Source organism: Seriola aureovittata, chromosome 20, assembly GCF_021018895.1.
Source record: "Seriola aureovittata isolate HTS-2021-v1 ecotype China chromosome 20, ASM2101889v1, whole genome shotgun sequence".
Taxonomy (NCBI): Eukaryota; Metazoa; Chordata; class Actinopteri; order Carangiformes; family Carangidae; genus Seriola; species Seriola aureovittata.
Genome location: NC_079383.1, coordinates 19,821,853 through 19,847,725, shown reverse-complemented (window position 1 = coordinate 19,847,725; position 25,873 = coordinate 19,821,853). Strand labels below are relative to the sequence as shown.

Here is a 25,873-nt window from a genome sequence, read left to right as displayed (position 1 = left end):
GTCATAATCAGTCACGTGCCCGTGCATGGACGGACTTTGTCATTTAAGGGCCCGAGACGAACATTACTGACCCCCCCACCTAAAAAATTCATACTGAGGTATTTCTACTTGACTATTTCCACTTTATACCACTTTACATTTCAAAACTAAATTCAAAGTTGTACTTATCTCGTTACATTTGACACCTGAAACATATAATTAAATTTTCAATGCATCAAATCTGCTTATTGAGTTAAACAAATAAAAACTATTGTTTGAGCATCTTAAGCTGCAGCTGCACTGCAATAATTTCTAGACACACCTGCAAATGAATTTAGCTTGACTTGAACGCAGTATTGCAGATGCCATCAAGCAACCAATGCGAGCAAGAGCGGGATGAAGGTGCTGGAAATAGAATCTGCTCCATTGAGACTCCTCACTTTGTGTGTGTGTGTGTGTGTGTGTGTGTGTGTGTTTGTGGTGTGTTCCCACATGTACAGTAGATGGCGAGATTTAATAGAGACTCAGCATACCCTGTAATAGCAACACTGTCCCAGACGGTGTCACCTTAGTGCTTTGTGTTAAAATTACTTCTCATCTCAGGAGAGAATTAACCTCCATCTCTGGATGAGAAAACAATTTGTCTCGCTTAAAGCAAACCGCACAGGCAGCAGCACAGATGGTACTTGGTATGTAAGAGAAGATGTGTGATCAGTCACCATAATATCACTTTTTCTTCTTTCTTCTTTTTTTTTTTTACATTATAGTTTACACTTAGTGTGAGTTTGTGTGAACTTCCTCATTTCAACTTTCTTCTTTTGAGTTAGGCTTAAATTCTTTGAGTTAATCCAAGTTCGATTTTTTTTATTTCTGTTAATTCACTCAAAGTTAAAGTGACTCAAATCAATAAATAGAGGCTTTTTCTTTTTTGAAGTGTTTTCCCCCATGACAGGCTTTTACTGTATTGCTAACAGTTTCAATAAGCCATGGTACACTATTCCCCGATATGAGCCCCAAGACTCAAATGTGTTAAACCGTAAAGATGCAGGAAGTGTGAAGTGCAGATCTATCTTGTCTTATCTGATCTCACCCTGTTAATGCTGTTACTAATATTTTTTGGGGTTGAAACATTTACATACTTAATTTGATTTTGGGAACACAACCAATAATAGTTATAGGTGATGGGAGAGATAGGAGATGTTGTTACTTCACCCTGCTGACAGTGAATTTGAGGGGTAATTTGAGGCTTTCTACACACTTTCACACACAGATGAGAGCTTTTTTTTCATAATACTGACAATTTTTAAGCAAGAAATATATTATTAAACAATGAAAAACACTAATTAATCATTTATTCATACGATATGGAGATATTGACTTGCAAAGTGCTAATCAGAAAATCATTTCCACATTCAGTTCACAGATACCTGATAAGTGTCTAAAAATATAGACATTGTGGTCATGTGAATGCTGCATTTGTACTCTAATGTGTCATATCAGATATCCTCTTTATTTCCTGTACAGGAGCTTGTTCTGACACTGTACTCCACCCAAGTGACAGCTGATTGTGAAAACAAATCTAAATTCCTCATCTCTTTCTCCGCCCTGTCGCTGCATCATTTCATCGTCCTCTTTCTGCTGCCACCAGCACATTCTCGTCTGCATGTGGTTTTATCCAGAGGGGACAGCAACACTGCAGGGCTTAGCATGGTGTGTGTGTGTGTGTGTGTGTGTGTGTGTGTGTGTGTGTGTGTGAGAGAGAGAGAGAGACAGAGAGAGTGTGTGTGTCTCTGTTTGTGTTTATATATGAATTCTGTACATCTAAATCTTTAGTATTTAAACGATTAAACCATCAAATGGCACTGATAACAAGGTAAAACATATCAGGTAGTCAAATTCACATCATGTCAATATAAGCTTCTGTAATTCTCCTGCATTTATTAAAATTAGCTATCGCGAGATTTGGGCAGCACAGGTGCGAGGGTTTTGAGCTCAGGCACATGCTGCCTTCAGAGGCTGTTGGAAATCTTGATATTCTTGATGAATCGAGCATGAACAAACCTGAAAAAAGTGACAGAAGTTGGTGATACTAGATTTTCGTATTTACTTAACGGCAGAGACCAAAAGAAACAATGTATACAAAAAAAAATCACACAACTTTGATATGAATTCATTACATAAGTTAGTTAGTAATATTTGGCTAATACACAGTTTGTACTGAAGACTTGCAGCACAGTGTGTAGCACATAACCAGGCACTATCATTTCTCATAACAACCAGTGGAACCAAGACAAAAACGGAGATTGGACATGCAAATAATCACAATCACATTATTTCTTTTTTATATAGGCCAGTGGTGTAGTCTACGCGATACACAGGTATACGCTGTATACCCACTAAGAAAGCTCCAGAATTTTCTATAATCATTTAAAAATGCAAATTGATACGTAACAACATAGTTTTGTGACAGAACTTGCAATTCCTCAGTTTTTTTTATGTAAAAAAAACGGGACGGGAGGTCTGACAGTAAACTCAACAAACATGCATTGCGGTGTCCCGTCCCACAGCACTATCTGATTGGTTACACGTCACGAGTAGTAGCCTATCAAGGCGGAAGCGTGCTGTTTACACAGAGCGTCACAGACAGCAGTAAGAGCATAGCCATATGTCGAAGGTAAGACGGCAGACATTGCTGAAGTTTTAATAAATATCAACATATCCTCTACACTGAAGTTACAACAACACCGCCCTCTAATGAATGAGTTCACCTGTTGATCCAAGACACACCGAGCTGAAGAGAGAGAGAGGGAGAAGCTAGCGCTAACTGTTAAGCTAGCGACTAGCTTAGGTGAATAGCATGTAAACAACTGTTGAGTTGAAATGAGTGAAAACCGCTAAAAGCGACAGAGAGTGGGTCGAAATGTACAGCAGTTAGTTGGTCACTGTGATGAAAAAAAACAACAACATTACCTGGGTTCATACAAAGTTATGATAAACTCTATTAGTAACAGAAAGTCCACTAACTGGAGATGAGACCCTGCACTGACTGCAGCACCCACTGTTAATACAGGTAATAAACCTGCAGTACACCCACTAAAATAAAACACTGCACCACTGAAGAAGGCTCAAAAGTGAATTAGGTTGTGAAGTTTTGCAGTCAGTGGTAAAGTTCATAAAATGCAAAATGTGCTGGAGTTTATTTGACAGAATATTGTGAAAAAAGAAAAAAAAGATGTTTTTTATTTGAGAAGAACATGTTTTTATAGTATTAAAATTGAATATGAATTTCTTGGAAATAATTTTACATTGAATAATTAAATAAAATGATAAATAAAAAAGAATATTTGTTTGGAGAAATAACATTTATCCATTATAAAAGTGCTCATCTTCAGTATTAAACCCTGCTGTCCCTTAACACAGAGTAATTGTGTCACCACCATCTGTGCATCATGCATGGTGCAACAAATTGCGTCACATCATTCCCCTATCTGCATCTGATGAAAATGCGATTTGGGAAGTCTGACTTTACGCAGTGCACCTGAAGGCAGCAGCAGAGAGAGAGAGAGAGAGAGAGAGAGAGAGAGAGAGAGAGAGATTTGTTCATCAGAGCTTTTTCCGTTTTCTGGCCACTCGCTCTGCCTCCTCTGTCGTGTCACCGGAGACAAAAAAAAAAAGAGGAAGGAATATGGTTTCATTTGACGCTCCTCCCGTTTCAGCGCTGCTGTAGCGGATCTGTAGTACGAGCAGGAGGCTGGAGCTCGGTCCGGTACAAACCCCCTCTATATACCTGAGGCAACCACCTTTCCCCTCGTTACCAACCAGCCTGCAGGAGCACTAATAGCACATCGGGAGACATAAATGGGTGAGACGCGACGCTTATTTTGCTCCTTCTTTGCAGCATGTCCTAAAATAGCCTCCAGCGCCTTTGCGCATCTGGATGGGCAGGAATAAACGCCCGGTCCAGATGCGCGCTGGGTTCAGCCTCTCTCCTTCCTCCCCCTCTCCTCTCCTCTCCTCTCCTCCCTGCCTCACCTCCCCTGACGTCGCTTCATACATAGCCGAGCTGTTTGTCGGTGACCGCACAGGCTCGCCGTCTCTCAGTGTTTTCGAACGATTCCGATGCTATATTCATGATTAGAAAGCTGCGCGTGGGTGTGCAGCCAGCCCGGACGCCTGTGTGTGTGTGTGTGTGTGTGTGTGTGTGTGTGTGTGTGTGTGTGTGTGTGTGTGTGTGTGTGTGTGTGTGTGTGTGTGTGTGTGTGTGTGTGTGTATGTGTGTGCGCGCGCGCGCGTGTGTGTGTGCGGCTGCGATTTCAGAAAAAGCAGCGGATCACATTGATGAGTTGCAGATGTTGACACGTTTACATTCACTCTCTGTCTGTCTGTCTGCCTGCCCGCGCTGTTTCACAGTGTTTGACTCTCTCCAGCTCTCCGTCTGTGTCTGTGGGATGAAACAGGCCTGACGTGGGACATTCTTCTTCTTCTTCTTCTCATGATCGCCATCGTTTCCCACAGCACTGCGCTGTTGCACACAATGCATGCAAGTGAACCGACTGCAGGTTTGGCGGTCGAGTAATCGACTTAGTAAAGTTAACTAAGAGCTCTTTTAAATGTGATGGTTATTTCAAAGATGCCATGCAGGGCAAGAGTTAATACTTCCTTTGTCTTTTCATGCTACTTTTTTTTGTCATACAACTTCATTTCTCTGCAAAGGAGCAGTTGGCACTTTGTAAATTGAATAAGTGGTTTATTGATCAAGTGAATGCTCTATAATATTAACCTATAATAAAAATAGTTGCAGCTCGTGGCCTGTAACCCCAACCCCAGCCGCAGGTAAAGCCCCAGATTCAGTATGTGTATGGGATCTTGTAATTGAATTAATTGCACAATTGGGACATTGATCTACCTTTTTTTAAAAAAAAAAAGTGGTTTGTGGTTGTTTCAAGTGAGAGACAGACGTTTATGTTGCCTAATTTTGTCGGTTTCTAACTTCTATTGAAATCTGGACTCTATAGGCTCACATGTACAAACTACTTAAACTCCAAAACAACAGCGCTGCCATCAACACCTATCCTTACGAATTTTATGGTGTTCAGTTTTTGGTGACACTGTCGGAAATTGGTAAATCACATTATGTATGTATGTGTGTATATGCATGTATCACTGAGGTCATATATAGGTGGATTTGCTACTAGACTACATTGTGTTTAGAGGTGTTTAATCCAGAGCTAAAAGTACACTTTATGGCAGAACAGTTGTATTTAATTGCAATAGATTGTACAAGTGTACCTAATAAAGTGGCCACTGAGTGTATTCAGATGCCATGTAAAGTGGTAAAGTCCTTTTTAATGCTAGTATACATTAAGACTGCACTATTCATCCATTTCTTTTTTCTTTTTGTTTTGTTTTGGTTATTTCTTTGCTCGCTCCTGTTCAACATACAGACCTGAAGACAAAACACCACGATAATTCTGCTGTTGCTTCAGTTTTCAAGGAGACAAACAACGTCAGAGATCTAGAACTGTGACCTTCAGTCCCTCAGAGTTGAAGACAAAGGGTTTATTTCAAGACATTTGCAGAGACATTCAAGACTTACACAGGGAGAAACAGCTCGGTCTCTCCATCCCCATTAGTCTTAACAGATAGGAATACAGAACAGCCTAAAGACATGTTTCACTTTTCTCAGATGAAACTGAAACACTCTCACTCTCTTTTTTTGCTTTTGCTTTGCTTGTCGCCGTCTCCACGGCTTCCTCCACGGCTTCCTCTACGGCTTCCTTCACCTACACTGAAAACCCAAAGATGAATGCACAAAATTCTCAGCTGGGGGGTTGTCAAAAGGCATTCTGCAAAAAAAATAAAAGAAAGAGGGAATGAATTACAAGTAGAAGTGAATGCAGGATGAGGAAGTCTAATAAATTATAAACCCTTTCTCACAAAATATGTGCGTGATGAGCAGATGAACGGTTGGAATTTTCCTTTAATGTGGGAGAATTTGCTGAAGTCTGTGATCTGATCCAGAAGTTGGAGTGGGTGGCTTCGACTCCCAGTGGGCTCCGGTCCAGCGTGAATGTTTTACAGACAGAAACACACAGCTGCTCTTGACATCATCAGCAGCAGCCGTACTGAAACATACCCATAACTAAACACAGGCTTGCTGGAAACCAGCGAAATGTCAGCATGGCTTTGCAGAGTTAAGTGTGTCTGTATGTGTAGTTTCCCCTTATCTAAACTGACCACAGCTGCTCAGAGGACGCTCATCTCAGTTCCTCTATGGGTTTAAGTGTGAAATTCTCGACCACTCGATTGAGTGTTTTGTTTTGTCTATAGCCTTTAAAACATTCTTTATCTTATCTCTCTTAAGGACTCATGTATATCATTTTTAGCCTTGCTTACACACACACATCAACTAGATAGAAAGACCCCCCACCAACAGTCAGTGCTAAATTGGTGTGTTGAAGTCAAGCATTAGGTTTGTTGTTTCATTTAATTTCATTGTACTAAAACTCATGATTGCTTTCTTAATTGGTAAAACCGCTACAAACATTTTACGTTTCTTAAGGTAAGGTAAGGTGCTGTCACTCTCTCCCACATGTTCGGTCCCAACTTGTTAGCGCTCGTTGTCAAGCACTTAGCGTGTTAGCAAACAGTTGCCTGCTAACACAATAAGTAGACATGTAGCGGCTTTAGCATCAGACTCCACCAATATCTGACTCTTTAGCTGCCAGATACACTGTGGGCATATTAGACCAAACAATGCAGCTACAGTAAATGAACAAGCTATAAAATCACAACAATGAGCTCAAGTATGCTAATCAGCCTCTTAGAGCTCTCGGGTGGTTTGTCGCTGTCTCCCTAGTTACCCACAGTGTTAACATGCAATCGGCGTCTGAACATGTTAACTGGAGAATGCCATCTGACCACATGCCATTGGTGGTATTTGCAAAGCATCCTTGTCGTCTTCATTCTGCCTGCATTGTGATTAAATCTAAACATGCAAAGCAGTGTTGGTGCATCACAGGTCAAGGAGAGCGATGCCGCTCTACAGGCTCTACATTGGTAGAGGAAAGGGTCATCTGCTACTGGCTGAGATACAGTGGCAATGCGAGCCAGATCACAGATTTGCACCATTCTGTGTGCATCGACGCCTTGAAAAGATGGAAACCAGCATTGCGTTAGTCCATCTCTCACCGCTTTTTGATTTGTCTGCGGCAATCAGCCTCAAGCTCAGTGGTTCCTCTTGAAGATGTAAATCTTTAATTGAGACACAAATACTTTCATTTTTTTTTTTTTAAAATAGACTTTTTAATTTCCAAATACAGACAAGTGCAGTAGCTTCTTGAACAGGAATCAATAGTACCTCTTTTTTGTAAAATCATTTCCACTATTGCGAGGCTCATTTTTCACTCTTTCTGCATAGATTTGCAGCAGAGCTCCTCTCCAGAGCCCATTTGGTGTTTCCTTTTTAACACTTTCCTTCTCTGCACTCCCCGATATGCGTTCTGTTCAGAGCCACAATCTGTCGTCTTCTTCTGCCTGGTGTATGTGTTGTTGACTGACGTGGGTGGGTGGACTGCAGTGTGCTGTCCTGTTACGCCATTCAGATGTACTGTAATGTGGTTTGGAAGTGAACTGCCATAGGCTATTAATTCACTGTACACGCACTTCTCCTTGCTGAAGAACCTTCCACTTCCACTCTCCCTCTCATTGTATCTGCCACTTCCCCACAAAACCTCATAACTAAGAGCAAAAAGAAAAAAAGGTATGTATGCCACGTCGCTGTCTTGTCTGCAGCTGATCTCTCCAGTTATCTCAAGCCAGAATCATATCCTCCCCATCTGAGCAGCAGGCCAACTTGGACTACTGTCGTCTGCGTTGTCTGCTTAATTCTGATGTCTGGTGGTAGTCCTCCTACTTCCCCATGATGTAAACTCTTAGCAACACCCTGACCTTCCACTTTAATACAACTGCTTTCGCAAGAGTTGTGGTCTCGCTCTGTCTTGTCATCCTTGTGGGTTTTTGCCAGATGGTGCATTTGTGTGCAAAAATTTGACTTTTTGTGCATTTTGTACTGTATGTATGTATGTGTGTGTGTGTGTGTGAGTGTGAGTGTGGAGGGGGGGGTTTCATTTTGGGGAGGATGCCAGTATGTCTGAGTCATAGCTACCCCTTTATGCTGTTGTTCCCATGGTTACCCCACCCCTGAAACTCCCACCACTCCCACCCCCCTGTTTGCTGCCCACGCAGCTTAGACAAGAATCAGGCCTTGGTGGGCAATAGGCATGTGTGTGTGTGTGTGTGTGTGTGTGTGTGTGTGTGTGTGTGTACGTGCACGGTTAGGGTTAGGAAAACTACAAGTAAAATGACGCATTAGGTACCTGCAGCTGCACAATCGGTCACAAGTTGGTTGTGTGTGTGCAAATGTGTGTGTAATTGTGTGTGGTGGTTAGAGTGAGGGAAAGAAGTGTTTGTTGCATGTGTTTTTTTTAATGTGCAGTTTTTCAAATAGTGACTATTTACTTCAAGGCTGTTTTTTTTTTTTACTTAACCCCCCACGCCCCCCCCTTTTTTAGATTTAAATTTGACCGCATTTTCCTGTTTTGTAAATCAGTTTCAGTTTTAATTTGCAGTTGCTCATATTTGCTTTTGTTGTTTTCATCAGCACCTTACACGTCAGTATTGTGTAAGACTTTGTTCAAGATGTCTTTTCATATCGCTTATTTTTATTGAGTATTTTATTCTTACTACCATTACATTCACATTTACATTGACTCATTCAGCAGATGCTTTAATCCAAAGCGACTTAACATTGAGGGACAACACTAAAGCTTGAGTGCAGTCGGAGACCTCGGTGTAAGTACTAAGTACGACATCTATTCAATAAGTGCGAGGAGATTCACTGTCAGGGTCTCACTGTCTCAGTGCTGTGTTCACTGCACTGAGGCTCGTGACAGTAAAAAACCAACCTTGAACCTTTTCATGCACATCGTGTCTGCAAGAACATTTCAGTTCCGCTGACGCTACATCAGAACCTGCTAGAAAGTCTGGCTAAAGTACAACTGAGTGGAATTAAAGGTATTCTGTGGTTTTTGCAGGATTTCATGGTTGTTGCAAGTGTTTTTTTTTTTAATGTAACAACTCCTCTAAAGTATATGATCAAACACGTCACGTGTTCATGGCCTCTAGAATGACACATGGAAGCATTTTCTGAACTGATGCCTCTATAAGCAGGATGACAAAATTAGCCTGTGCCGTCCAACGCTGGCAGTGACACATCACCGTTGAAGACTTAATCAGCTTCTTGATGTGAGAACAGTAAGGTAAATGTGTGGTTAGCTTTAGGATCAAAAACAACCGGGTTAGGTTCAGGGAAACATCGGTTTAAATGGTTTAAATTAAGGTTTGAAATGGTTAATCGGTTAATCGATTAGGCCTGTTTATACCTCTTTGTATGTAAATCACTTAACCTGATTACTTTCTGTACTTACTTACTGTAAACAGTGAAACCGAAATCTGAACTATTTCAATCAGAATAAGAAAAATGTGTGCATGTTGCCGCAGTTGTTGTTAAGGTTACGGGAGCTGCGTTATCGTGGTTACAATAGTGGTTAAGGTTTGCAGGAGATCGATGCGTTGACTGTCGGGTGGAAATGAGAAACAAATAGCGTCCCAGACTTTGTCGCCGTGAAAAGTCACCTGACACACGACACCCTTGCCCCAGTCATAATGAGTATGTCCACCAGGGGGCTTTGTTACTTGAGGACGAGCATATTTTGTTTAAGGGTCCTGTCTGAAACCAATGATGCTGTTGTTCTGCTTGGTAGAAACGGTCTCTAGGATACACACAATGAGTTTTAATGAGAAGCACTGTATGTAAACATAACTTTAATTTGTTTACAAGAAAACTCCTTCTTGGCACCTGTTAATTAGCGAGTGATAACAGTCTTCCTGTTGAGAAGCAAATCCCAGAGCAGCAGAGTGGCAAGTATATTATGACTGTATTGTTGTACTGATGGAATAATTGCAGTGGGAATTTACATTCTGCTGAATGCCATGACAGTACAGGTAATATCCCCCCCCCCCCCCCCCCCCCCCCCCACACACACACACACACACCTCCCCCTCCTCGAGGATTTGTCCAGACTTTAAATGCACCTCTGCGAGCTGGCCATTTTTCAAATCCCGGCTTTTATTTGAGAAAAAATGAAACACTCATCAGAGTCAGAGCGGCACCATAGACAAATTAAACCCAGTTTACTTTATAGCTGCAGTGTTGCAGGCCTGAGTAAACAGTGTTGTGATGTAAAATTCAGCTGTTCACTTCCAGTTTTGAGTCAAAAAAAGAAAAAAACGGCACCAACATCAAACCGCAGAGTGAATATGGAACAATGGTGAAACCACAGCACTGTCTGACTTTTTATTGTGTTGTAACACACTGACCCTGTCTTTCTCATCCTCTCTCTCTCTCTCTCTCTCTCTCTCTCTCTGTGCCTCTGCTCCTCTGTGCACAGTGGAGGCCGTGGTGGAGTTCGACTATGAGGCTCAGCAGGACGATGAGTTGAGCCTGACGGTGGGTGACATCATCGTGAACATACGGCGGGACGATGGAGGATGGTGGGAGGGGGAGCTGGGCGGACGCAGGGGTCTGTTCCCGGATAACTTTGTCAGGGTGAGTAATCACAGTCAAACCCCCCTTTCCCCCCCCCACCACCACCTCATTCTCTCTCCACATTCTCGCTCTCTCACATGCTTCATAAACCCACAGGAGGTTCTGCACAGCAGCAGAGTAAACATGCAGTTAGCAGCGTGTCACTGCGGTATGGCTTGGCTTTGTGTGTGTGTGTGTGTGTGTGTGTTTTCTTGCGCTATTTTAATTTTAGACTTTTTTTCTTTTTTTTTTCTTTTATTAGGTGAGACAGGGTTAAAATTAGGATTAAATCAGACCAAGAAATTAGGTTATGTTAAGGTTGAATTTGTGGTTGGGATTTGATTTGAGATTAAGCAGAAGATGAGGTTAGGCTGAGGGCAGAGAGGAACTCGCCACAGATTGATTGAATCTGCAGGTAAGAATAGATTAGTCATTGTTGCCCCAATTTCTCTCCTGTCATACCCGCTTGGAACAAAAACAGTTCTGTCAAATATTTGTTACAAGTGTTTTTGATCCATCTAGATCTAGACCCCATGGTTATGGAGAACACTGTCTAAGATGTAGCATGTGATTCACTTCAGTGTTTTATGTTTCAGGTCATGTTCAGAGGAAATTTTTTTTTTTTTTTGATTAAACGAAGGGCTAAATTTATGAACTGCAACGGAATCGTTATGAGGGAGTCGGGGTGTTTGGTGGGTGTTCAAAGCTCTGACACCAGAGACGAGGGTCCACATTCAGACTCCCACCTGTGGTTACCCTGAAGTCACAAAAGCACTTAAGTTAAAAACACTTAAGATTACGGAAAGGCGGTGGTTTTGGTGAAAAGTACATGGACACAGAAATGACTTGTCTTTCCCTAACCTTAACCAATTCCCTCATCATGATCAATGTATTTGCAACTTGCCAAATATTTTTTTTATATATAATTTTACAACATACGTTTTCCTTTAAAGACATAACATGCTGTTGCAAAGTAGCTGTATTGTTCAGATACTGTTTGATGGTCCGACACGCAACGTGTTTGAACGCTATTGATGCATTAAGCCTTATGTCGTGTTCACATCATCGTGGAAAAAACAGACACAGGCTATTACTGTGCATGTGGTGTGGTGCGACGGCTCAGCGCAGATGTCCAAATCACCAAAAGTTCAAATGTGTTGAACTTTGACCCGAGCTGCTGCGCTGACTGTTTTAGCGGGCGCAGCCGGTCGCTGTCGGCCACTGCTTGATCTTAAAGCTGGAGGGGAAAACTAATTAGCCCGCTTGTGTTTTCAGAATCTTCACAGCTGTACAGCAACAAACTGACCTCAGATCAGACCAGACGAAAAGGTTAGGTTCATTCCCTCGGTGAAATATCAGCATATAGATGCAGCTACACCGTTTGAGTCTCTGAAAACCATTGCAACATGACCTGCGATGGTGTATACTGTTTCATCATATCACACAATACCTCTGTAATGTATTGACTCACATTCAAACGGTGGATCCCGGATGAATAAATCAATAATTTGAAATCAGCTATTAGCAGCTACTTTACTCACAAACGTAGTAATGAATTACGAGCAGCTGCTGCAACCCAATCCCCGGTCCGCTGGTGGCTCAGAGTAAATCAGGTACATTCATTTCTGGGATGGGCAGTCATCAATAGATGCTTTTGATGTGTAACAGCAGTAAAACAATGTGTTTGCTTTGATGGGAAGAGGGAAGTATCTTGTTCACTCGGCCATGAGGGGAAGTGGAGAAGTGTTACAAGCCGAGGGCGACAGAGTGCTCAACAAAAAAGGTTCGTCTGTTGTCAGGTGGTTTATTTGTGCTGACTGAATGTCACAGCTCTCATTCACTGTCAGAGAGCTGTACAGTGGGCCCGTGAAGGCTGTGTGTGTGTGTGTGTGTGTGTGTGTGTGTGTGTGTGTCTGCGTGTGAGAAAGAAACAGAGGAAGACTGTGAGTAATGCAGTAATACCAAACTGGTATGTCACAAGACTGCAGTTATGGGAATGAGTGACATTAAGCTTTGCAGCAGTGCTGATTTATATATGTGTGTGTGTGTGTGTGTGTGTGTGTGTGTGTGTGTGTGTGGGAAGTGAGAGGTGAGGACAGACGAGATAAAAAAAAGGCGACAGGAAGTGATGGTATGCGAGCAGCCCCCCTTCAGCGCGGGCTGACTGTTTTAGTGGAGGTCAATGAATTAACATTTTCTTCTAAAAGAAAATGCTTTTTGAAAGATGCATTTGTCTAAATGTGATCCAGACAGGGGTGAAACTCGGGTCAACACTCTGAGCGTTGTTAGTGAAATCATTTGGGTAATTTAGCAAAGCAACTGATGTTACAGATGAGAATACATTCACCAGTGCACATGTCATGTTTTGTAATTGGCTCTCCAACCAACTAGCGAAGCTGTTGTAATCTAAAAACCACATTAGTTGCAAACAGACTATTTTGTTGTTTATGTCAAAAACCACAAAGACACTCACCATATCTTTCAAATTCTGTCAAGATAGTGTTAATGATGAATCAACAACAGCCCCAATATGGCTGCTAACTGCCGTACAACAGCTTAACTATTGATATTATCAAGGCTGCAACTAATGATTATTTTTATAGTCATTTAACCTGTTGAATACTTTATATGAAAATGTATGAAAATACTGTAAAAATTCCATCACAATCTCCTAAAGCTCAAATTTACATTGTCAAGTTGCTTGTTTTGTTCGGACAACAGTCCAAAACCTAAAGATAATCAGTTTTGTATGAAAGATGATTAAAAAAAACCCAGCAAATCCTCACATTTCAGACGCTGTAATGAGAGTTTCTTGCTTAGAAAATGACTTAAATGATTAATCCATTATCAAATTTAGCTAGTAGTAGACCATTTCTGGACAATACTGTAATTTCAATTCCAAGAAAATAAGTAGGATGTGAGTGAATTCTTCGTAAATTTCCCTACAGCCCATATTCCTAGCAGAGGTGGAGGATATCCTGTTGATGGGAACTGTTTTAGTCATCTGACCTCGGTGAATTAGACTAGCAGGTATTGCAAATCAGCTTCACATGGTCTGATTTGACATTAATTGCTCTGGGAGTCAAGCTCAGCATTCTTCTTCATGGTGTAATAGAGCAGCTGGATTTGCCGCCAGTTGCTTTCTGAGAAGAAAAGTGATCAGCTGCTTTTTTTAAATTATTTGATTGTGTAACTTAACGTTTTTTTTATTCTAAAAAATGGATGACCCCTGATTAAACATAACCAACCATACATTTAAACTAGGGCTGCAACTTAAAGCTATTTTCATACATCATTCATTTGTAGCTTAGTATGTCAGAAAATACAGAACAAAAAAAAGTCTAAAACAGAAGGTTAGGTTCATATTTGAATCTGAAGCCATTAAATGTTTGGCTTGCCAAGTTTTTTTTGAACAAACGGCGTAAATGATAAATATTTTAATGAAAATGGTTGTATATTAGTTTGTAGTTTTCTTTCCGCTTTCATATATGGAAAACCCTCTCGTGATTCACTATCAACTTGCGTAAGTGGTTTCCTACTATAACAGTTTGACCAATGAATACAGTTTATGAAAAGAGGGGAATAATATTTTTGCATCACTTTTCCTGCGTATTTCACAATGTTTTTGGGTTTTTTTTTACAAGTATAAGCGCACTCAGTTTCCTTCTGCTTCTTCTCTCTATGTCATTGAGTTGAGGTTTTATGTTTTTTTACCAGGCCACCAGGACTAATATGTTCTACACAGGGGATGTTAGCTGCTGCACTGCATTGTTTTTGCATTATCTGTGATGGCAGAAGAGAAAAAAGAAGGTCAGGGGTCTGGTGAGAGGGGAACGTGCAGAGCAATGTTTAGCATTAAAGCAGCGCAGTGTAAACTACGTCCTTGCTGTCAGGCTTGTACACACCACACAGACAAACACACAGTGCTGTGTACATAATGCAGGTGTTTCCTGTTCAGATATGATGAATCACGTTGTCTTCCTCCCCTCATTTCAGCTGGGTTTCCTTTAACTCTGCGTTACCTCCATATCCCCACCGGAGGAATTGCAGCATGAATGCGGTCCAAGTAGTAACAAAGGCCTCCAAGAACAGTGCAGTTAGCTTTTTCCTAAACCACACAATCATCAGTCTCTGGTTGCAAGATCAAGTATATTAACTATTTAAACAAGCAGACTGAGTGTGTATTTGATATTTCTATGTCTAAAGAATGTATGTTGTGTTTCTGTACATGAAGCAAAAAGCCAAACAGCTAGTAAACACCGCCTCTACTCATAAACAAAAAAAAAAGAGGAAGCTCTCGGCTAACAAATGCCTGCTGTGGGTTTTTGCGTAGGTTGGCCTGTGCAGCGTGGAGTCTCCAAGTTAAAAGTGTCAGGCTGGTTTTTGTCAGTCTGTGCGTGAGTTTCTGAATGAATGTACGTGTGTGTCAATATCTGTTTCTGCTGCATTCGAAGGCATGCAGGTTACAGAGTCAGAGCCGGCCCCTCTGCACTCTGCACTGCAGAATCAATGAGTCTTTTCCTGGTTTTACATTAGGACTGCATTAGCCTACTTAACCAACTGCAAACACCAAAGGTCAGGGAAAGGTGACTTCACTGGAGAGAAATAACAAAACATTAACATAGATACACAGATAGATGCAGTTTCCCTCAGCTCTACTGAGAGTTTTATCATCTTTCAGCTCATTGTTTTTGTTTTAGGGCCCAAAACTTTACTGTTTTGGTTTTGGGGAGATTGTGAGAAAATGATCCCACCTCCGGGCACAGACAGGTAAAAGACTCCCCACCCCTTCTATATAGGACGGTTTGTTTTGCGTATATTTGTGGTCATTTCGCCTTCCTGCAACGCCAAACAAAGGCAGGAAATCTAATGTTGGTGAGTGCTTTTTTTCTTTGGGCAAAGTGCTCAAATGTTGTGGTTTACAGGACAATTTCTGCTGAGTCCTGAAGTCAGTGGTTCCCAACCTGTGGCCCGGGGGCCCACTGGTGGGCCGCGAAGGAACTGCCAGACGGTACAGTTTTGGTGAAAAGGGTTTTTAATTAGCCTCTCAGCGCCTGGGGACGTGAATCTCTTCTGTGCTGAGCGCCAAGTTTGTAGATTACGCCGGTTTATATAAGGATCACACTCACTCCGGCTTCACATCCAGTCTCCATCCTTCGTGTAGCTGCTAAAATGGCTCTTAGCCTCAAATGAGCTTCGGTTGTTGTCTAGGAAACGTCCTTTCTTGTTGATATATTTGGATCTTCCGTGGCTCATTATGGCTTTTACGCCACACCAGGCCAGTTTGTGTGTGTGTGTCTGTGTGTGTGTGTGTGTGTGTGTGTGTGTGTGTGTGTGTGTTGTGTGTAAGGGGCTAGATTCTGTGAGTCAGTGTACCCGGGCCCGTCTGCTTCACTGAGCTGCGTTTGCCACAGGGCCAGGGCTTATGAAACAGCGTCATGATGAATGTGGTGGGGAGATGTGAACCGTCAAGTCGAGTTTTTCTGCGACTCTGTGTGTGGATGTCTCTCTGTGTATGTGTGTGTGTCTGTGTGTGTGTGTGTGTGTGTGTGTGTGTCTGTGTCTGTGTGCCTCTCCACGTTTGTTGTCTCCCCCATCTGCCTGCTTGTTGATTCTTCTGTCGCTCAGCGTGTTTGCCTGCCTGTCTCTCTCCACGTCTCCTGATCAGTTAGGCATGCTGTCTTGTGATTCTTTTATGCCGGTGAAAGTCACGGGGACAGAGAGTTAGTTAGCGGAGGGGAAAAGTTGCAGCTGTGCAAGAGGGCGGCAGGTTTCGCCTGTTTGTTGGGTTCGCACAAGGTTTATGAGCGTGTTACCGGTCATCTGCAGGTAAACAGCGAGGGTCACCCGGGTTACTAACACCAGCATCTGCAGACTCATATCAGCTGATGAAGGACTTTACAAGCATACGAGTGCTGTATAAAGACAGACCTGAACAAATATGAACCTGTCCTTTAATTCAGTTAAAGTTTTGTCAGCAACACGAGTCAGTGATCCAACATTATAAGGAATGCAGTATTATTAGAAGTTCACACTGAGATTACATTAACCAAAAGAGAATAGGAGTTGCAGCTGGGTGTGACCTGGTATTTTGAACAGACGACATCTTAGTTAGAAATGTGACTTGTTCCTTTACCTCATTATGAATTAGGTAAGATACTGATACCTCAACTCAGGGTGTCTTCTGATTCTGACTCTTAATCCCTGTGTCTGACTGAATGTAAATGATAGCAGAAACACTGAATCTGTAATATGACACCGACAAAGAAACTACCAACAACAAAGGTCAGTATCGGGCTGCGTACAGATCTGCTGCATCTGAATATTTCCATTTATCTTTATCTGTTCTTGTTAATGATGCATCATCATCAGCGTTATCATCAAAAATGATAATCAGTTGTGGCATTTCAGAGCTTCAGTCATTATGAAATAAGGGAGGAGTCAACTTAGACTGATAAGACGTAGTTTTACTTGCGGCATTTACATACTTTTTGCAGCTTAAACTCTCTCTTTACTCCTAATTTCCCTATTTCTGTAACTTACCTTTCCTCACCTAAACCTATATTTTTCTTCCCATCATCGTCTCCTGCTCTTCTTCCTGCTCTAATCATCTCCTCTCTCTCTCTCTCTCTCTCTCTCTCTCTCTCTCTCTCTCTCTCTCTCTCTCTCTCTCTGCAGGAGATAAAGAAAGAGGCGAAGAGGGATGGAGGACAGGCGAGCATGATCAGATCTGACCTCGCAAATGGCAGGGCCAGCCCCGTGTCCGACCCCGGCGTACGGCCGGGAAGGAAAGGTACTCAGCTCTTACACACGGACATGTACATTCATACGTCGTGGTCATTAGCCAGCTTTAAGTCTTCAGGGCTCAAACATAGATCCTATTAGTGTGATGAAGGATTTGGGTCAAGCATTCCCCACCATTCTACTGCAAACATGTATATATGCACATACGACACACTCACTGTACACGCGTGTTCAGGGGAGGGGTCAGAGGAAAATCGCTGCAAAGAGACAAAATGACCAAAAAGAGACACAAAATTTTATAATTAATAATTACATTTTTTTGATATTTATTATTTTAAATTCTTGCCAAGAACCAGCACTTTATGTTGAGTTTCTAAAAGTGTCTAAACCCATGCCTGTGCATAACTGCATTTGGCTGCACATAGGCCCTGAGGAATGACTCCTTAAGATTTAAGATGATGAAGAGTGCCACCTTGTGGACAGAGGAGGAACTGCAGGGTCAAGTCTGAAGGCCCCAGCTGGTGTGGAATGAGTCAAGATTAATGAGCAGGCTAATGGGTGTAAGACAAACAACTGGAAGGCCAGCGAGAGGCTTTTTGGTGTCAGCGCTGGTGACACTGTCCTCTAATCGAAAGGTCAAAGGTCAGCATGTCGGGGGCCTCAGCCATGAGGGCTTTTCATAAGTCAGTGAACACCTGCTCACTCACTGTTAAATCATGGATTACGGGTAAGTGTGTGAGCTAATTATGTCACATGTAAGCCATAAATATGTTTATAAATGCTATTGTTTTGTGTGTGTGTGTGTGTGTGTGTGTGTGTGTGTGTGTGTGTGTGTGTGCGTGTGTGCGTGTGTGCGTGCGCACGCTGCAGGAGGAGATCAAATCCGTAAGCGAAGGTGTAAAGCTGCTTTCAGCTACGTGCCTCAGCATGAAGATGAGCTAGAGTTGAAAATAGGAGACGTCATTGAAATCATAGCGGAGGTAAGACTGATTATTAACTGGACTCATAATGGATCCTTCTGTAAGTCCAGTGCACAAAAATCTTCCACAAAACACACACGCACATTTATTGCTTCTTTTCTGAAGTTTAAAAAAAATGCTTTACTAATTGGAACTGGTATTCATTTATAACTGGTACAAATGCCAGAGATATGTTTGTGTTACGTAGTTCGTCCACTAGAGGGCACTGGCAGGTTTATGACCACGATTAGAGACCTTCAAATTAAGAAGACTGTGAAACCACATAGTATTTTAGTCAAGAGCGATATTCTTTTCTTACTGATTGACTATCCAAATATATGTATAGATTCTCCGGCTGTATCCCTGATATGAACAGTTTTATTTGTTGTTCTGTTAATTAAGGGAAAAGAAAATCAAACTCAATCAAACTTGTGAAAGTTTTCAGATCATGAATGAAATGAAAACAATTGTGTTAATATTACATGTCCAGCTGCCACCAAATGACCATGTGTTTTGCCCAAGTGCCCTGCCGGTTAAACCTAAACATAACATGTGTTTTTGTGTTTGTCTGAATCAGCATCTATGTAAATCTTTGTATAAACGTGTATCCCTGTGTGTCGTGTTCGTGTGTGTGTGTTCAGGTAGAGGAGGGCTGGTGGGAGGGGGTTCTCAACGGGAAGACTGGAATGTTTCCCTCCAATTTCACCAAAGAGATCCTGAAGGAGTCCGACACGCCCTCCGTAGACACGCCCACCCCGCAGGAGGAGGTCCGCAGCGCCCGCACGAGTGAGTCTCAGCCAAGCGGATCGTGGGAAAACACCTACATTTAAAAAAGATCACAAGTAGCTCTGGCTCTGATTGCTGTTACTGTTTGCATTTTCATAAATCCACATTTTAAGGAGTGCTGCAACAAACTAATATGCATTGTGTGTGTGTTTGTGTGTTTGTGTGTGTGTGTTTGTGTGTGTGTGTGTGTGTGTAGGTAAGGACAGCCCGGGCAGTGAAAGTGATGGAGGAGACAGTCGGTCAGAAACAGGGTCAGGAGAAATCCAGCCCAAGAAGGTAATCAGTCATGTACAGTACAGATGTGACGAACTGACGCTACAGTACGTGTACGCTTCACAAATCTGAGACTGTCCTCATCTACATTCCTTTGCGCGGCACATTATGCGCTTTTGTTTGTAACAGCAATGTTTTTGGTCTTGGAAGAATTGTCCGATCCAAATGATTATTTATTCCTCTAAGATGAGATCATACAGCGTCAGATACAATGGGAAAAATCCAGCTCCAGTTCCTTTATTACACAAAACAGGAAGAGGATGCTGTTTTTCCAGCACAAAATTGAAAAACAAAATTGTTTTAAAAAAATAAAAAAAACTCAGTGGTGTGAAGCAGAGGCTGTGAATCATCAAGTCATATGTGCTTAAAGCTGTAAGTGCCAAGTCTCACAATTCATTTTGAGGCTGCATCTTTGCTAATGGACGATTTTGTTTTTAAAGGAACACGTCAATGAAAGTCTTTGTTTGGAGTATCAAACAATTGTGGAGAAGTGGACTGGGTTGTGGCTGTGGTTTGAGACAGTCTATTAATATATATATATATACACATATCTTTTTGAGCTGTGAGTCTGGGATACTATTTGAATCTAATGAAGCTGACCCAGTGTGTGGGATTTAGGGGCATCGAAATAGAATATAATTATCATAATTATATTTTGATTCATGTATAATCACCTGAAACGAAAAGTCGTTGTGTTTTTGTTAGCTTAGAATGAGCCCTTCACAAACCAAACTCTAGAGTCTAGAGAGGGCATTTTGCTTTTTCATGTTACCTGAAGGCCACCGTAGGTTCTCCCGCACGCTTGGAAAGGGAGGGGTATTCATTTGGTTGCAATCTGCAACCACATAGATGCCACTAAATCCTACACACAGGTCCTTTAAGTCAATAGGCAATGAGAGTTTTTACGGCAGATTGTTAAGATCATGTTGAATTGCAAGTTCCTCTTTAATCCGCCCTTTAGGTCCGAGGGTTTGGCTTTGGTGACATCTTCAAAGACCAGCCCATCAAGCTCAGACCTCGCTCCATGGAAATTGACTCAGAGGTGGACAAGGTGAGTCACAAACACACACACACACGTTGGTCTTTCTATACTCGTGAGGACCATCATACAGAGTGTGTTCCCTAGCCGCTCACCCAAACCTAAACATAACCCTAACATTAGCCTTAAAACCAAGTGTTAACCCTCAAACAGCGATTTGTAGCGTAAAGTAAGGACCGACCATAATGTCGCCCAAGTGTCCTCACAATGATGGTTTGTCCACACACGCGCATACACACACACACACACACACACACACACACACACACACACACACAGGGCTCTCTTTATACATTTTTTGATACTGTGATCATTTTATTGTGAGTAGTGAGGGAAGGAAATCCCAGACTTGGCTCCTCCCCTTCCTCCGTTTCAGTTGTACAGCACAGGAAGTGGTGTATGTTGACACACATCTCTCTCTCTCTCACACACACACAGACACACACACACACACACACACACACATCCTGCAGGGATTTGACAAGCAAAGCAGAACTGAGAGCTCCACAGGGCAGACAGACAGACAGAGAGAGAGAGAGACAGAGAGAGACAGAGAGAGAGAGAGAGAGAGAGAGAGAGAGAGAGAGAGAGAGAGAGAGAGAGAGAGGGGAGGTGATACAGTTTTTCACTGACGCTCACACATTCACACACACTGTCTCCAGCTGCCCGCGCTGATGTAGCAACGCTCCGTCTGTCCGCCTGAGCTTAACTGAAACCAGAGGAGAGAACGGTAGAGTCAAGTTTTCTCTTTCTCCTCCTCTCTTCTTGCTCCGTTTTCATTCAAGGTTTTATTATTTTTTTTCTTCATTTATTGTATTTCCATCCTCACCGCTTTCTTCTCTTATGCGCAGCGTTTTCTATTCTGCTGGACGTTACGAATGTTGTGGTTTAGCTGCTCAGGGAGTGACAGGAGAGATGACAGGTCATGTTTTGTAATTGTGTGGTTGGTGTAGATCGGCTGTTGGTGGACGGGTTTTGTTAAGTTTTCATCTTTAAATTGTAAAGTGAATGAAAAAAAGAAACATCTGGAGAGTTTTATGTCAAAATACCATTTCAGAGGCAGTTTCACCCGTGTGGGCGGAAACACTACATTTTAATATATTTTTTTGTACATGCATTTGGAATTAAAGGGCCAGTTCACCAAAAAATACAAAGAGGAAAAAAAAGCCCATTTCTTACCTTTTGGTTTTATTTGTCAGAAGGTGACACGAGTGTTTTAGGTTGAAAAGAGAAAAGAGTTTTGTGTTCTGTTTATGTTGTTTCACCATGTCAACAACACATTTTTTGGGGAAAAATAAATGTTTGGATATTCTTTTGGAAGGAAAATAAGTCAAGTTAATGGTTTCTGGCAATGCAGATGCTGTTGGTTTTTGTTCTGAGAGCTTGTCAAGCATCTGCCTTTTTAAAGGGTTAGTTCACGCAAGTTTTACTCTCCCACATTTTATCTGATGGCTGTAGTGATGCAACACTCAGGATTCAGATATCTATGAGTTGTTAGCAGTTTCACAAAAGAGACATTTCCCCTCCAAACATCTCACATGGTTTCATTTAATTAACTGTTTGAGGCCAAAAGAGGTGAAATGATCCAATATTTCCCCCCCCAAAAAAACTGGATTAGAAAAAAAGTAAATACAATACAATCTTTTGTATGCACAACTTTGTTTTTCCTTCTTTCCTCTCCCATTAACCGTCTCACGATCCTTAAAAAATTTATCTTGCAGCCCTTTTTTGGGAGCCCGATTCCCTTAGCTGGGGACCACAGGGGTCAAGTACCTAGAGTAACTGTAAACACAGTAGTTAAAACTATAGCTCCACCTCCAGCAGCTACAACAGTGAAATGCTTACTTTGTCTATTGCGGTGTAAAAGGCAGAAATCGCAAACCAGGAACCACAAAGAGTAAGAAAATGCGGCTTTTCGGGTTTTGCTAGAATATGCATAAAATGTAGAATTTTCAGGTATTCATTGCCTCCCCCAAAACATTTGTGTTGGCAGCTTTTGAAAGCACATTTAGAAGAGAAATAAAACTCTATCTTTTTCCCTTCATTTTCTAATTGACATAGGAAACCTTATCAAAAGCCTGCTCCTGCATGATGTAGACCGAAAGACTAACCTGAGCTTCTGAGAGGCCAAAGGGCACCGAGGCGTGACGCTGAAACACTGGTTAATTTCTCACGAAACAGTGAACAAAAATCAGAGACAAAAGACGAGAAGATGAACATGAGAGACGCAGGATAAAAACGAAATATATTTGGGTGAAAAAAAAAACGTCTTTAAAATTTATACTGGTCGTCAAACTCTCCTTTAGTTCCTGCAGACGAGTGTGTGCGTGTGTGTGTGTGTGTGTGTGTGTGTGTGTGTGTGTGTGTGTGTGTGTGTGTGTGTGTGTGTGTGTGCGCGCGTGCATGTTCTTAAGGATGTTTGTCAGCCTGTCCTGCTGAGCGGGAGGCTGTTATGTTGCTTTATGTTGAGACAAGTCTCTCTGCTCCCTAATGAGGCTCTGGAGGAGGTGACAGTCTCCATCCGGGATCGTGGGGCGACGCTGAGTCACTGGAAGCCACGTCAACTTTATAATTGACCTGAACTGGAAGGTCGGCTGCTTGTACATGGGTGAAGTCCCGGTGTAGAGAGACAGCAGTGATGTGCTGCACAGATGTACAAAGTGATTGAATGATAGGTTAAGGAGCCTTTTTTTTTTTTTTTTTGTGGGCTGACACTGACACTTTTTTTTTTGTGCTTGTATTCAACATCTCTGAGCAACAAAAGGAGAAGTGTTCAGTGTTTCCCCCCAGATCCTTTGTCTTTGTGGTGAGTCAGAGTCATTCAGCCGTGATACCAGCTGAGTTTACAGTAAAAAAAATTGGTGTATGTTGTCATTTAAGGCGGGGTAGTGTTTCCTTAAGTCAAAACATACTCAACAATTTCATAAATTAATAAAGAGTGTGTGTTTTACTCAAGAGTGTGTGTTTTACTCATACCAGCTGACTTGCTGATTCCCAATATGTAATACAAAGCCCTTCCCCCACCCACCCACAAAGTTCTTCATCTTCTGGTGCACTAATAATGATTCTTAGTCATTAATGGAAAATTTACTTTCAATGTGAGCTCTCCTTCTGTCAGCGAGGGAGATACCGTCACTCTCCAGACCTCATCACATCGCCCTCTGCTTTGAGTTACGGGGCGATTAAAGATATTTCAGAGAATTGATCTGGGTTTATTCAACTTTGCAAAAAAAAAAAAGAAAAGAAGATGACTCGATTTTTATTCCGAGAAATATGCAAGGCTGTGCAGAAACAGAACAATGAATCTGAAATCCTTAGGATGCTGATACCAACATGGTGATGGTGCATTGGCTCTATGGTGGTGTTGCACACAATGTTCGTGATGTTCAAGTGGTTTAACATCTTTTTATACATGATTTTTGTTGCAGTTTGTCAATACAGAGACAGAGAGGGGATGTAGGGAGGAGCTAATGAAAGATACTGTCTAGTTGCAATATGGGAAATGTAGGATACAGTTTTTGGAGCGTTAGGGACGGAAATTCAGGACATTGCGGCCTCTGCTTCACAGACTTTGACTCTCCTTTCTATAATCCGTCTCTTGTTAATCCCTCAACTTTTGTGGAAGCGATCGTAGAAGACTGAACCACTGTGTAACCACTTGGCGAGCAGTATGCTTTAGGTTCTGAGAGAAGTGTGTCTCTGTTGTAGTTTCCTGCATTTTAACCTCATGATTGCGACAGGAAATGGTGCAGACAAGTAGGAAATGAAAAAACAACTAAAACAAAAGAGTAACACATCAGTAGTATAAGATGACACCATGCAAGCTTTACTGCAGTTCAAATTTCCTGCCTTTGGTCACACTTTATTCATGCAGGTGGAGTTTTGGTTTACAGTGACGCAGCGCTAAAACAAACAGGATGTACAGTGAATGCAGCTGTGGGGGGGTGGGGCTGGGGGGGGGGGGTGAGGTGTCTCCAGCCTTTGAGAAAATAACTCTGAAACACTCAAACACTTTTCCTGAAATTGAAAGTTGTGACATTTATCCGACTGTCTGAGTTCCTCTAAAAATAGTCGTCACTATCGGCGTCAGTAAACTCTTATTGGTCAGTCCTCACTGCCTAGACGAGGCTCTGCAGCATGTGATCCTCTCCGTGATGTTGTAATCATGTCTCAACGCTTGTGGCACCACATGGGTGTCATTAGGGAGGGAGGGGAGAGGAAAGGGTGTAGAGAGAGCAGAGAAGCTGGTGGGGGGGGGGGGGGGGGCGAGGCGGTGAGGGGGTTTTTTTCTCGGCCTAACAGAACAGAGCTGTGTGTGTGTTCGGGACAGACCAGTCCCTGTGAGTAAGAGTGTGTGTGTGTGTTTGTGTGTGTGTGTGTGTGTGTGTGTGTCTGTGTGTGTGTATTTTCCTGTGGAAGAGCCACCCCGGTTCCACAAACACTGTCAAGGGATCTTCTCCAGCCGGAAAACAACGACTCCTTTTAACAACCTACGCCGCACAAGCACGCAAATGCCCACACCACACACACGCACACACACACACACACACACACACACAGGAACACACACTTCATCCTCAAGTCAGCTTGTTTGCTTTTTATGCTAAATCCAATCTCATCCTCTCTAATTAGCTGGTTAGATCGGAGCCTGAGGGACTCTGACGTTCACTGGAGAGAAGTGATTATGTCAATTTGATTGTTTTTGTGACTATTTTTGTTTGTGAGTCAGGATTTTTATTTTTCACCCTTTCATTTGTGAAATTAGTTCATTGTTGCTGAAATCTGTTTGGCTAGTTTTTCCTTCCTCGTATAATTTGTGATTTCATGCCTTGCTAGCAGCGTTATTTAATCAAAACTGGATAAACCGCTATGAAATAGTATACAGACATTCATGGTCCCCAGTGGACGTATCCCTCTGAGTCCCTGACTTATCCTCTAGCGCCACCATCAGGTCAAAATGTTGCTTCAGTTTATTGCCAAATACCTTCAGCTGTCCTTTGTATGTGTGTTCAGTGCTAATTAGCAAATGTTAGCATGCTAAACTAAGATGGTAAACACAATCAATACTGGCTAAACGTCAGCATGTTAGCATGCTAACATTAGCATTTAGGTCAAATAGCCTCTCAGAGCTGCTAATGAGCCGAGCGTGATGCTTAGACCTTAACCCCCTTTCTTTTACATTTGAGTCACAGAGCTAAGTGTCTGTATGTCCTGGCTCCTTTTGTAAAACACTAGAAAAATATTAACATAAAATCTTAATATATACCAAAGGGGTACAACGTTGTACTTGACATTCAGATGCTTTGGGTTTTTCAAGTCTATTTTCAAGGGTATTTATTTGTCAGAAAATTGGGACTATGTTTACCTATGATTGAAGTAAAGTAATATTTTTGAGGTAAGTTTTAGGCGGAGTATGTTCTTATTTTACTTGTAACTGCAGCTAAT

General features: G+C 42.0%; 1 protein-coding gene across 2 annotated transcripts in view; it reads left to right on the top strand.

Moving 5' to 3' along the window:
- Positions 1 to 3,585: 3,585 nt before the first annotated feature.
- Positions 3,586 to 25,873, top strand: part of sh3kbp1 (SH3-domain kinase binding protein 1) — a 30,260-nt gene continuing 7,972 nt past the window's right edge. Inside the window, exons 1-7 of one of the 2 annotated variants that reach the window (XM_056363835.1) lie at positions 3,586 to 3,841; positions 10,491 to 10,648; positions 17,306 to 17,420; positions 18,242 to 18,351; positions 18,972 to 19,116; positions 19,313 to 19,392; positions 20,351 to 20,440. In XM_056363835.1, the coding sequence (XP_056219810.1) occupies positions 3,838 to 3,841; positions 10,491 to 10,648; positions 17,306 to 17,420; positions 18,242 to 18,351; positions 18,972 to 19,116; positions 19,313 to 19,392; positions 20,351 to 20,440 (702 nt within the window). In that variant the 5' untranslated portion in view covers positions 3,586 to 3,837. The remainder of the gene's footprint in view (positions 3,842 to 10,490; positions 10,649 to 17,305; positions 17,421 to 18,241; positions 18,352 to 18,971; positions 19,117 to 19,312; positions 19,393 to 20,350; positions 20,441 to 25,873) is intronic. The other variant, XM_056363834.1, reaches the window with a different exon arrangement.